At 52.2% G+C, this 13,892-nt stretch overlaps 1 protein-coding gene across 4 annotated transcripts in view; it reads left to right on the top strand.

Annotated features, from left to right (window-relative positions):
• Positions 1 to 13,892, top strand: part of Nwd1 (NACHT and WD repeat domain containing 1) — a 131,814-nt gene that overhangs the window by 68,372 nt on the left and 49,550 nt on the right. For 3 of the 4 annotated variants that reach the window (XM_057752605.1, XM_057752609.1, XM_057752608.1), the window contains 6 exons: positions 1,902 to 1,992; positions 6,340 to 6,494; positions 8,088 to 8,364; positions 10,537 to 11,087; positions 12,269 to 12,374; positions 13,649 to 13,880. In XM_057752605.1, the coding sequence (XP_057608588.1) occupies positions 1,902 to 1,992; positions 6,340 to 6,494; positions 8,088 to 8,364; positions 10,537 to 11,087; positions 12,269 to 12,374; positions 13,649 to 13,880 (1,412 nt within the window). The remainder of the gene's footprint in view (positions 1 to 1,901; positions 1,993 to 6,339; positions 6,495 to 8,087; positions 8,365 to 10,536; positions 11,088 to 12,268; positions 12,375 to 13,648; positions 13,881 to 13,892) is intronic. The other variant, XM_057752606.1, reaches the window with a different exon arrangement.

Genomic DNA, 13,892 nt, shown 5'->3' on the forward strand with positions numbered 1-13,892 from the left:
GGGTTGGAGACGTGGCTGTGCGATTAAGAGCACTGGCTGCTTTTGCAGAGGCCCAGTTCAATTCCTAGATCTACACTGGCTAAATCACCACCTCTAAACCCAGAACCAGTGGCTCCAGCGCCCTCTTCTGGCCTCTGAATGCATCTGTGCCTGGTTTTTCAAGACTGATTTTTCTGTGTAGCCCTGGTTGTCCTGGAACTCACTTTGTAGACTAGGCTGGCCTCAAACTCACAGAGATTAGCCTGTCTTTTCCTCCCCAGTGCTTGGATTAAAGGTGTGCACCACCATTCCTGGATATAAGCAAAACTCTTAAAAAACAGAATAACAGCAACAGCAAAACCCTAATCCTAGCATTGAAGGCCCTGTGAGCCGTCCCCACAGAGCCGTCCCCACAGAGCCGTCCCCACAGAGCTGGGGGCAGTCCTTGCTCCAGGCTGCAGCAGATGTCCCTCTGTCCCGCACGGGCTCATGTGTTTAAAAACTTGGTCCCCAGCTGTTGGTGCCTCATCGCAAGTTAGTGGGACCTTTTGCACGTGGGGTACAACTAGCTACAAGCTTGTCACTGGGAGTGGGCTGGAAAGAGTCAGCTTCTTCCCGTTCTGGCTGGCGCTTCCTGCTTCCTGATCCCTTGGAAAACTCAGGCTCTATCCAGGGCCGCCAGACCTTCCTCTCTGTGAGGGGGTGTGACCTGGAACTGGAAGCCAAGATAAATCCTGCTTCCTCAAGTTGTGTGGGCTGGAGCAGTGTTTGGTGGTCACCTGCTTCCCTTCGTATCAGAGCACAGGCCAGCATTCTCGGTGTGGGGAGGTGAACACACACAGGCACGGAGCTGCATCTGAAGAGTGGGCATGGATGGGAGGACAACAGAGGTTATACAAGAAGCTAATGCAGCAGCGGTGTCTGCTGTCCTAACAACTGGAGAACTCTGTGAGTTCGAGGCCAGCCTGGTCTACATAGTGAGTTCCACAGCCAGGACTACACAGTGAGACCATGTCTCAAGATAAATAGAAATAATTTTTAAAAAGAAAGGACGAGGCCGGGCGGTGGTGGCGCACGCCTTTAATCCCAGCACTCAGGAGGCGGAGGCAAGTGGATCTCTGTGAGTTCGAAGCCAGCCTGATCTACAAGAGCTAGCTCCAGGACAGGCTCCAAAGCTACAGAGAAACCCTGCCTTGAAAAAAAAAAAAGAAAGAAAGAAAGAAAGAAAGAAAGAAAGAAAGAAAGAAAGAAAGAAAGAAAAGAAAAGAAAGTACGTGGTGGTGCACACCTTTAATCCCAGCACTAGGGAAGCAGAGGTAGGCAGATCTCTGTGAATTCAAGGTCTACAGAGAGAATTTCAGAATAGCCAGAGCTACACATCGAGGCCCTGTCCAGGGACTGAGCAGGTCAGAAAAAAAAAAAAAAAAAAAAAAAAAGGTTTCCTCACGGCTGAGAGATCTGAGTCTTAACAGCAGGTACAGGCCACATCTCATCAGTCAGCTGGGTTTGAGATGGCCTTGTATAGTCCAGGCTGGCTTGAACTCTGTGCAGTCCTGCCTCCTTCTCCTCCAGGCTGGGATGACAGGCATGGGTCACTCTGCCTCATTTATTCCAAACACATTTCTATCTCATTGAGCTCCACGGTTCCTTCAGGGCCAAAAAACGGCCAGTAGTTTCCCATGCCTGCGCAGCAGCAACCACATCATCACGGCGGTTACTGTGCTAAGGTCATGCACTGGGAAACAGTTTCTACACACTCTAGCCCTTCATCCTGGAGAGTGGAGCCTGGGCTTACCTCTTATCCAATAGGGAAACTGAGGCACTGGGGGAGCTAAGGAACTCTTCGGTGTGACAGAACCAGCTTGGGGTGGGGTGAGCCACATCCCGGTTCAGAAGCTTGACTCTCATGTTCCATTGTGCAGGTTTCCTCAGGAGAAGACAGGTTGCTGGAGAAGCTTCCAGAAGCTGTGGGGTTCCTGGTGGTGTCTGAAGATGATTCCGTTCTTGCAGCAGGTAGCTTTCCTCTCTCGTTGAGTGTAGAGAAGGGAAGTAAAATTTGGCTGGAGGCTGGGTGCCTGGCTCCCAGGTAGAATGAGGCACTGGTACCTCTCCCCTGTCTCCCTGCACCCCCTTCTTCCTTCCCAACTGTGCCCACCATTATCTCTACCTCTTCGTTTTATAAAATAGTGTTACTTTTTGTGTATATATGTGTGTCTCCTCGCGCATGTATGCATGTATGTGTGCATGTGTGTATGTGCGTGCATGCACATACATGTACGCATGTGTGTTTGTGTATGTGCGTGTGCATGCTAGTGTGCATGTGTGTGATTTCATGTGTGTGGGTGCATGTGTGTGTACCTTTGTATAGTGTGTGTGTGTGTGTGTGTGCGCGCGCGTGTGCGCGTGTGTGTACAGATGTGGAGGGCAAAGGAGGACATGTACCAATGAACTCTCTCCTTCCAGTCCTGGCATTTGAACTTAGGTCGTTGGGCCAATCAGCAGGAGCCTTTTCCCACTGAATCATTGTGTAGTGTTCTGTCTACTTTGAAGTCAAGACTTTTAGCTTCCCCATGTGAGTGATAGTGAGTCCCGTCTGTCTCCATGTCTGATCATTCCATTAGTAAGAAGCTCATTAGCTCTGCTCATGTTCCCACGAATGAGAGGATTCTAAGGGTTCTGTCACCCATCATATGCTGCATCCACCATGCACGCCTCCACCTACATACAACACACAGACCTGTACTGTGCCCACCACACACCTGTAACATAGAAGCACTTGTCCCACCATATATCTTACACACGTACCCCTGTACATCACACTAACCTTTAACCGCCACACACCATACATACCTGTAACATAGAAGCACGTGTCCCGCCATATACCTTACACACGTACATCACACAAACCTTTAACCACCACGCACCATACACACCTGTAATCACCTCTTGAGATTTTAAATGTTTTTATTATCTTTAGTTGTATGTGTGATAGGTGTGGGTACCCAACGAGGCAATATGCAACAGAACCCCTGGAGATGGACTGACAGATAGTGTGAGCCACCATCTGGGTGCTGGGAACTGGACCTAAGTCCTCTGCAAGAGCAGCAAGTGCCACTAAGTATTAAACCATGCTCTAGTCCCAATAAAAAGCTTTTAATTGTGATTATTTAAATTAATATTAACCATAATAGTTAATAAATTTGAGTGAATATTCAATTTGTTTTAAATCAACCCATATTAATCACACAGATTATTTTACTTAATATGCCCAAATATTTAACATAAAATCAATATAAATATTATGAATGAGTGATTTCTCTGTTATTGTACCAAGTTTTCAGAATACCAGTTAAGACACGAGCCGCTCCTCCAGAGGCCCCAGGTCTGGTTCCCAGCACATCCAGGGACAGGCAGTGTCCACACTTGTATAACTTCAGTTCCGAGGGCCCCAAAGCCCCCCTGCCCTCTACAGGCTCAGCTCTCACAGGCACGCTCATGTGGCACACAGATACGTGCACCGCAAAACACACTGGCACAGAGAAAGGAGAGGAACAGCCGTGGGTTCCGAGTGGCCCTCTGAGAGCCAGCAGGCCTGCCTGACTGTGATATAGACCCGTCTTGACAAGGAAAGAGGTGACCCGTGAGCCAGACTGATCCAGGCCCCGGCGTGGGAACACTGGAGCATGCCTAGCTGGTTTGGGAGACGGCGTGTCCAGAAGCCAGGGAGGGAGAGCTGCCTGGCTTCTCCGTTCTCAGCATGCAGGAACCAGACCACTGCCGTTGGGACCTGTCTGACCCTTGCTCGGGTCACATCTGCACTTTTTCAAGAGCAGTTGTTTCATGAGCAGAATTGTGGGGTGCTGTCCCCAAGAGTTTGGAGAAAGCAGCAGCTGTCTCTCCTGTCCACTCCTGTGACTAGCATAGGAAAGGCAGAAGCAGGAGGATCCCAGGGCCTCCCGGTCAGTCCGCCTAGCCAACCGTGGGCCCTAGGCCTGAGAGAGACCTTGTCTCAAAACATGAGGTAGAGCCCATAAGTGGTTCTGTGGGTAAAGTGCTCGACGGACAAGTACAAGGCGTTGAATTCGGATTCCCAGCACACACACCAGCTGGGCACAGAGACAGCCATCTGTAACCACGGGCAGATGCTGGGAGTTCAGTGTCCTAGCTAAGATGCCAGGCTCCCTCAAAAGCAATTGATGACAACACTTGACAGCAACCTCTGACCTTGGAATAGGTGCATGTAACAACACATGCGTGCGTGTGTGTGTGTGTGTGGTCCCACATACATACACACGCAAAATCTGCAAAGGAAAGAGCATGGGCAGTGTCCCCCAGTGGTGCCAGGAGACTTGCGGCATGAGGCACAGTGTGTGGTGTACCCCCAAGCCGTGATAGTAAATTTGCCAGGAGCTGGACACACTGGCATTGTTGACAGCCCAAGAGGCTGACCTTGGTCTTCAGCCCCTCCTAAGATGCCTGTCCGAAACTCCCCCAGGAACTCACTTTGTTACTTTGAAAAGCACAGAGATAAAGAAAGAAAGAACACGGTTATCAGGAAGGAACCTCCATGGGTTGAGAGGCCTTGTTCCCAGATCCAGGCCAGGGCCACAGAGTGTGGGCATGGGGCTCGGGCTGCGGGTTGCACCTACGGTGCTGACTGGTTGACGTGTGCGTGTGTGTAATATGGTGCTTGTGAGTTCAGAGCACAGCTTCAGGGAGTCCGTTCCCCTCCTCTACCATGTGAGTCCCGGGATGGAACTCAGGTACTGGGTTTGGTGGCAAGCACCTTCAACTGCTGAGCCGTCGCCCGGGCCCAAAGAGTCGTTTTTTTAGTGTCCCAGATCAGACCACGAGTGAGAAAACATCGTGGTGTGTTTCACCAGTTAGAATCCTGGAACATTTTCTCCTGCGGGGGCAGCATTCACGGACCCTAGAATACAAAGAGCTCCACAGAGGGTGTGAAGAGGCAAGAGACAGACTTGGAGCTAAGGCTGGGGCTCCACGGCTAGAATGTTTGGACTCAGTTGATATAGTACTCTTAGCTCAGGGAGCAGAGAGCTCGTGGCTCAGCGGGTAGAGTGCTTGCCTAGCAAGCCTGAGGTCCTGGCTTCCATTCCCAGCACCACACAAACCAGGCATAGTGATGCCTTCCTGTCATCCCAGCACTTGGAAGGTGAAGGCAAGATGATTGGGAGTTCAGAATCATCCTTAGCTATATAGTGAGTTGAAGCCAGCCTGAGCTACAAGATTCCATGCCTAAAATCAACCTCAGGTTTCCAGCTGGCTCAGCTTGGTCTGGGAGTTCAGGGAGGATGAGCCTGAGGCACGCATCGGGGAATCCCACAGTGAAGCCTTCACATGGTGTCACTGCTGTGCACATATGTGCACGCGTGCGTGTGTGTGCGCGTGTGCGTGCATGTGTGTGCATGCGTGTGTGCATATGTGCATGTGCGTGCATGTATGTGTTTGCAGTTGTAGAAACTATCCTCAATGGTATGCATTGTACTGACTCTGCTGTCCCATGACAGCCTTGGAGCCTACACTGTTGGTGTCCTTATGCATACATGGGGGAACGAGGGCTGAGGAGATGGTTGGGTGGGTCAGAACATCTGCTGTGCAAGCATGAACAGGAGTGTTCACGTCCCCAGCATGGAAACACTGGGGTATAGCGCATGTGTGCAACTCCAGTGCTGTGCGGAGTGGAGGCAGGAGGCCAGCTGGACTTGCTGGCTTCTGGCCAAGTTCCAGGCACAGCGAGATAGTGGGCAGTGATAGAGAAGAGCCCAGTGGCCTCCTTTGTCCTCTGAAAGTGCATAGACGAGGATGCACACGCACACACACTGAGGACGGGGAAAGTGGGGTCCGTGAGAGAGTCCAGTGCGTAAAGGTGGTCACTGCCAGACCTGCTAACCTGAGTTTGGTCCCTGGAACTCACATGGTAGGGGAAATCCTACTTCCTCAAGGTGTCCCCTGGCCTCCGTTCCTCATGTGCACCATAGTGAATCTTGTGTGTAACCGTACACACGTGCACACACACATACAATAAAGAGTAGAATAGAATAGAACAGAATAGAACCTTTTTGATGCAGGGAAAGTAAATGTGGTGGTTCCAGGGACAAATGCCTCCCACGGTCTGGGATCTGAGGGAACTCAGTGTGTCCTGACAATAGAGAACTTCACGAGTTTCTCAACAGCTCCATGACTATCACCTCCAACACACATCTGCTGTTCAGGGTGGGACCGTGCCCCCTCTGGCCTTGGGACAGCCTTCCCCGGGACACTATGTGCTCTGAGAAGGCTCCATGGGTTGGGTAACTGCTCCGCCAGGCTCAGAGGTCTGACTGGGCTCTGCTACCACAGGCTTCGGAAGATCTGTGCGGGTTTTCTTAGCCGACTCTCAGGGCTTCCACCGGTTCATGGCCACGGATCTGGAACACGAGGACGTGGTAGAGACAGCAGCTGTGGGTCCTGAGAACAACATGATCGTCACAGGCTCCCGGGATGCACTCATACAGGTGAGGGCAGACCCAGGACCCTGACCTCAGAGCATCGGATCCCCAATGTCTCCTAAATTCATATACACAAAAAACAGATGAGCTCAGTCCTAGACGGGGGTGTTTAGTGGGATGATGTGGGGTGCTGGTATTCTGTGCTCAGACTTGGAATGTTCCCCAAAGCAGGCAGCATTCCCTGTCTGACCTGAGCATTCAAGATAGTGTTCTTCAGGGTTACAGGAGAGAAAAATTCTCAGCAGCTAGCACAGGTGAGACTGGCAAGGTAGGGACTTTGAGTTTCCCAACATCTTGGTCTTATGACCTCTCTACAGTCTTAGAGGTTCTTGAGGACCCAATAGAATTTATTTATGTAGAAACACATATTTATTTATTATAGGCAGTATACATATATGCCAATGTCAGGGATGCATTTTCTATTACCGTAAGAAAATACCTGGGGCTGAGAACTGTATATAAAAAAGGTCTGCCTAGCTCACAGTATTCAGAAGTTGACTGACTGCAGAGAATGTCACCAGTTCTGATGAGTCTTCCTTGTCCATAGCACATCTGTGCAAACAGTGTGAACCTGTGTGAGGGGTGATCACACTTAGGGATAGGAGACCAGACCTGCCTGCATAACATTCCCCTCTCTGGAGTTCTGTAACAACTGCTTCCCCCTCCCCTCATTTTGGAGACAGGGTCTCTAGCTCAGGCTAGCCTTGAACTGGATATGGAGCCAAGGATGATCCTGGAGTTTTGCTCTCCCACCTTCTGCCTTCTTGGATTTACAGATGTGCACAACCACAGCCAGCTTCTTAGTTACGTCCAAGGACTGCATCGCCTCCCACTAGGCTCCACCTCTTAAGTCCCATCACCTCTCATACCACCCCACCACCCCCAAGACCGAGCCTCCCACCCTTGAGCCCTTAGGAAACCACACTCGAGTGAGGAGATGAAGCCCAGCCTGTCTCAGCTACATGGCAAGTTCATGGCTGGTCTGGGCAATGTGAGACCCCATCTCAAATAGAAAAAAAGGGGCAATTCAAGAACACAGCCATGAATTCACCAGGATGTGTTCACATGATGCCATAGTTTTATCACTGTTCTTGGTATTTTATGTGTATGAGCATCTTGTACCATGGGCATGCCCGGTGCCCTCGGAGACAGTAGAGTTTGGATCCTCCAGAGCTGAAGTTACAGATGGCTATGAGCTGCCATGTAGGTGCTGGGAATTGAACCGGGGTCTTCTGCAAGAGCACTGGGTATTCATAACAGTTGAGCCATCTCCCCAGATCACATGGTGGTTTCCTGAAACACCACACACACACACACACACGCACACACACACGCACACACATGCACACACATCTGCACATGTGCACATATGCATGTATCCTAAGATCTCACTCACTCAACTCTTGCAGAATTCTGCAGCTTACCCAGGAGGACAGTAGGATTACTCTGAAGATAGTTCACTGCTGCAGACCAGAGAGGCCCGCAGGGTGTCTCCTGGGGTCCCCGAGAATGCTGGGGCCCTGGGAAGTCTTCAGCAGAGGCAGGTGCACAGCTGAAGCGTGTCCCTGGGCAGACCCACCCTCCTGTTCTCACCCGCAGGTGTGGAGTCTGTCAGAACAGGGCACCCTGCTGGATGTCCTCGAGGGCGTGGGAGCCCCTGCGAGCCTGCTGGTCCGGGGCGGGACTCTGGTGGCGTCTGCTTCCTCAGAGTCTTCGTCTGTGAAAGTCTGGGATCTCAGGTCCACTCAGAAGCCAAGGCCTCCTACTCCGTTTCTGGACCGCACGGGCCTCGCTGTGGTGTCCCATCATGGCAGCTACGTCTACTTCCCCAAGGTCGGGGACAAAAACCAAGTCACGATTTGGGATTTGGCAGAAGGTTTGTGAGAGATGACTAGCATCTGCGTGGTGAGTTCTGGACTTACTCTCCTGGAGGCGGAAGTCCAAGATGAGGCCAAGATTTGCCTCCGTTGGTAGAGTGCTTGTAACTTAGTTGTGCAGTGTTTTTCTGGCATACGGGAATCCCCAGGCTCTGTCCCCAACACCACAGAAACCATGTGTGCTGGCCATGGTTAGTAGTAAAAGCTAAAAGGACAGGAGTTCAAGATAAAACCACAAACTCTGGCTCATAAAGTAAACAAAGGGGTCTGGAGGATGACTCAGTAGGCGAAGCACTTGCTGTGCAAGCATTCAGACCTAAGTTTGCACCCCCCCCACCTCCCACTTTATGAGTGCTGGGTTCTAATTCCAGCAGCTGGAAGGCGGGTCCCCAGAGCAAGCTGGCTCTAGGTTCAATCCTGCCTCAGTGAATGGATGGATGGAAAGCAACTGAGGGAGACTGCTGACCTCAGTCTTGTCCTACACACACGCCTTCACCTACACAGGCCTCCACACGCACGTGGACATGCATGCACCTGCAACCATGCTCATGTGAACATGCATACGCCACATATACATGTGCAAAGAGGTTGAAGAGCATGTGAATAAACTGCACTCAACCTTGATGTGCACATGTGAACATGGACACAGAGACGCACAGACATGCATGACAAGGCTAGAGGTGCTGGAGGGGCCGAGGGCTGCGCACTTCTGGTTCACAAATGCGTTTGCTATGTCTGTGCAGGATTGACCCAACAAGGCAATGCTCTCGTCTTTGTTTTTTCTTTAAATCAGGCACTACCCCTCTTCTGAGGGGTTCACCCCAGAAATCTAATCAACTCCCAAGCCTGCACCTCCCAAAACCATCATGAAGATGGAATTTCTTTCATATATATATATATATATATATATATATATATATATATAGTGGTTTGAGTTTTATCTGCAAGTATGTATATACACCACGTGTGCCTGGTGCCCATGAAGTCAGAAGAGGGCATCAGAGTCCCTGTAGCTGGAGCTTCTGAGCTGCTACATGGGTGCTGGGAAGTGAACCTAGGTACCTGCAAGAGGAGCCGGTGCTCTTAACCACTGAACCATCTCTTCAGTCCCCAGATGGACACTGAATTTGGCATAGTGTGAGGGCTCAAACATTCAGCCTATAATTACCAGGGTGTGAAGGGGAGTGGGACAGGTGCACTGTGTCCTGAGGGATGTAGGACACCCCTAGGAGGGTTAAGCAGGACTATGAGGTGATGCGATTTTCATTTAATTAGATTAGATTTCAGTCAGGCTGGTCCTACACCTGGCTGTTATCCCAAACCAGGAAGGCTGAGGCAGGAAAGCGAAGAGCTGGAGATCAGCCTAGGTGATTAGGGAGGTCCCATGTTGCTAGACTTCCCCTGGACGTCTATCTCTGTGCACCCCAGATACGGCAATCACCTCTGACAAAGCCATGCTGGGAGAACGGGGGTCTGCTGGAGTTACAGGAGCAGGGGCTCGCGGGCGCGGGGGGGGGGGGGGGAGGGGGGGCTGTGTTACCCCAGTTCCCACACAGCGCCCAGACACTCGTGAAAGCTACAGGTGTGGAGCTCTGTGCACACTTTGCAGACAGCTCACAGCCTGGGGAACCTCCCTCTCCAATCAGAAGGGAATGTTTCAATATGTAAGAAAGAACTTCATGACACCGCTCTGAATTTAACCCAGAGGCCAGTCTAGGCGTGGCGGGGGCGGGTGCTGGAGAAGGCTGCCCCAGTGCTATTCCCCAGGGCCCAGGAGGGCCAGGTAGACAGTGTAGTATCATGGAACGCGTGCAAATCCACGTTCTGCCCTCCCCGCTGCTGAGCACAGCCCCGCCCCCTAGCTTCAGATGCCACTTCTTCCCAGTGCCTACTGAGCATGCGTCAGGCCCTGGCTTCCATTTTGCCTCAGGGCCTACTGAGCAGGGTTCATTTGCAGCTCCAGGCTCAGTCAGAAAACTATCCAAGCTGAACCTTAGGGTCAGAAAATAAGAAAGCTGAGGCCAGCTAAACGTCCACCAGGTAAGCCTGAAAATGTGAGTTCGAGCCCCAGAACCCATACGGAGGGAAGGACACACATAGAAATACTTGTAATTTTTTAAAAGCTTAAGAAAACCAGACGATCCATCCCCGATTCTCTTCTCCCTGAGCAGGTGAGGAACAGGATTCCCTGGACACGTCCAATGAGGTCCGGTGTCTGGAGGTGGCCGAGCAGGCCAAGCTCCTCTTCACAGGCCTGGTTTCGGGGATTGTGCTTGTGTTCCCCCTGAATTCCAGGCAAGATGTGCTGTGTATCCCCCCACCCGAGGCCCGCAAGGCTGTCAACTGCATGTCCCTGAGCCAGAGTGAGGACCGACTGGCCATCGCCTATGACAACATCGTCCTGGTGCTGGACATCAGCCCCGGGGACCCATGTCCCACCATCGAGGGCCCCACCTACACCTTTTACACCCAGCTGCCGGAGACCATAGCAAGTGTGGCCGTGCTGGCCGACTACCGTGTTCTCTACGGCATGACTGACGGCGGCCTCTTCCTGTACAACTGTGCAAGCTCCAAAGTCTTCCCGCTGGAGGCCCACGGGAGCAGGGTGAGCTGCGTGGCGGTCAGCCACGGGGAGCAGCTGGCCGTGAGTGGGGCAGAGGATGCGCTGCTCTGCCTCTGGGACCTGCAAGCTTGCAGGGGGATGTTCGAGATGAGCTATGAGGTGGGTGGCCAGGCCCACTGACATCCATGCTGTGCCCTTTCCTCTTCCCTCCTGTGCTCCTTTCTTATTTTGTGTTTACACTGTTTCTAGCTGTGAGCATACATCTTTGTGTGTGATGGATAGAGGTCCACCTGGGTGTCATTCCTCACCTTGTTTTGGGGGGGCCCTCCCATTAGGCTGCAGTGGGCAGGGTGCTTCTATCTACAACTCCCCAAAGCTGGGATTGCAAGTGTGGGCTACCATGCCTGCTTTTTTTTTAAACATGAGAACTAGGGCTCCATCGCAGGTCCTCATACTTGCCCAACAGTTGACTCAAATGAGGAGGAAGGCATTCCTAATGAGGCGTCCCCTAGCCCCCAGATGCGTGCCCAGCCACCCACGGGTACATTGCACCTGTGCCGCACTGCAGAAGCTCTAGAGCTGCGGCCTGCACACACACCCGCGCGTGCATTGCACCCTGAAGTTCTCGCCTCTGTGAAGACAGACCTTGCTCCTTGGAAAGTCCATCTCTCTGGGGTTTGCTCTGTTCTGCCTCCTGTGAGGAACTGGGTTTGGGACACTGGCTGGGTGAAGGACTGGTCTGATCTCAGCTGGAATCGACATCATGCCGTACACTAGTTATTTTGTTACCAGATCACTGACTAGATGCAACTGAAGGAGGAAGAGCCATCTGGGCTCCCTGTTGTAGGGGATACAACCTAAGCTGGAGAGAAGGCATAGCACCAGATGGCTCTATGGTGGCAGGGATCTGAAGCTGGGACTCTGCATCTTGGTGGAACAGGAAGCTGAGAATGAACAGGATGTGTACTGGGCTATAAGACCACAAACCAGAACCACAGTGACCCGCGTCCTCTAGGGAGACAAACCTGAGAAAGGTCTGCAACTTTCCCAACACCAGCTGTGGACCAAGGGTTAAAACACGTGATCCCAGGCAGGCGAGAGGGCTCAGCTGGAAAAGGTGCTTGCAGCCAAGCTCGATGACCTGAGTTCTGTCCCCACTAACCACATGGTGTAAGTCGAGAACCAACTCCTGCAAGTTATCCTCTGACTGCATACAGCGCTGTGACACACAGCCCCCCACCCCCACTAACAAATTCAATACAAGTAAACAACAACAACAGATACCATGTGAGCAGGGGACATTTCTCACGCTAAGATTGTCACATGGTCTGTCTCCACAGAGCTCCTACTGCAGAGGGGTGCGGTGTGCCTGCTTCTCGAAGGACGACAAGTACGTATTTGCAGGCATGAAGGACCGCTCCATCATTGCCTGGAGTGCGCTGGACGGTGAGTCCTGCTTTAGCATGGAGCTGAGCTATGTAGAAGCCTGTTTTATTTTATATCTCTCTCTCCCTTCCTTCCTCTCTGTGTATGTGTGTATGTGTGTGTACACATGTGCACGGGAGTGCACCTGGACATGTGTACACGTATGAGTGGCAGGTGGAGGCTGAGGTTGGCCTAGTCCTCCATGTTATTTTTGGGGACTGGACACTGATCCCCAGGGACCCACCGCAGACTGTCTCCACCTTGCTAGGCTTACAGATCCATGCTGGCACACCTGGCTTTTGCATAGGTGCCAGGGATTCGAACTCAGGTCATCACTCTTGTGTGGCATACCCTTCATCTACAGTCCTTCTTTGCTTTTCTGTTGCCGTATAAAATATCCTGACCCAAAGCAGCTTGGGGAGGAAAGGGTTCATTTGGCTTAAAGGCTGTAGTTCATCACTCAGGCAAGTCAGGGCAGGGACCAACTCAAGACAGGAGCTGAAACAGAGGCCATGGAGGGGTGCTGCTTACCAGCTCGCTCTGATGCTCAGCCTGCATCCTTATACAGCCAGGATTACCTGTCCAGGGGTGGCACTGCCCACAGTGAGTTGGGCCCTCCCCCACTCGTCATTAATCAAGAAAATGCCACACAGACCAGTCAGATCCAGGCATTTTCTCAGTTGTGGTTCCTTCTTCCCAGACGACCTGAGCTGGTGCCAGGTTGAGAGAAAACTAACCACACACCTACTGAGCACCTGCTGAGCACCTGCTGAGCACCTGCTGAGCCATGCCCTAGGACTGGGCTCTGCCCTGGCTAGAAAAGAGTCATCTTGGGTCTTAGTGGGCCTGCTTCGGCCTCTAGCTTGGTCCCTCAGCTTAGGAGGTCTGCAGGACCCATGATGTCCCTGCTAGGCCTGTGCTCTGGATCCACAATGCCCTCCGCACATGGCCTGCAGACCCCTTTGGGGACAGCACGAACTTCTTCCCCAGGCCTCCATGAGGGTGGAAAGTGCCCAGTGAGTGTGCAGTCTGTACTTGGGTGGTGACCATGTGCTGGAGAGGATGGACTTTGGAGGCAATGGTTAAGTCAAACCAAGTGGACAGGGAGCCCCAGGGAGCCCCGACTCCCGCTCCACAGCTGGGCTTGCCAGCGTGCACCACCACACTCAGCTTTTCCATGTGTGCTGGGATCAAACTCATGTCTTGTGTCTGCAGACCAAGCACACTGCCACCTGCAATGTCTTTCCCGCCTCTGTGCCCCAGCTTTCTCGTAAGCAGCCCTTTCCCCATCACAGGCACCCTGCTGGCTGTCCAGTTTGTCCACGCTGTCATCAGCCGAATCATCCCCACCTCCAATGGCTTCATGGCCCCCACAAGCCACGGCTATCTCATCAGAGAACATTTCCAGTGCCCATCAGCCAGAGCCTCCCAGCAAGATCCTCTCAAGAACTTCAAGAGGGCAGTGTGGTTAGTCAAGAGGCAAAGGAAAGAGCAGCTGACTGCCGCAGAGGCCTCTCAGGACACAGGGTCAGTGACCGC

This window comes from Chionomys nivalis, chromosome 20, assembly GCF_950005125.1.
Source record: "Chionomys nivalis chromosome 20, mChiNiv1.1, whole genome shotgun sequence".
NCBI classification, from domain to species: Eukaryota; Metazoa; Chordata; class Mammalia; order Rodentia; family Cricetidae; genus Chionomys; species Chionomys nivalis.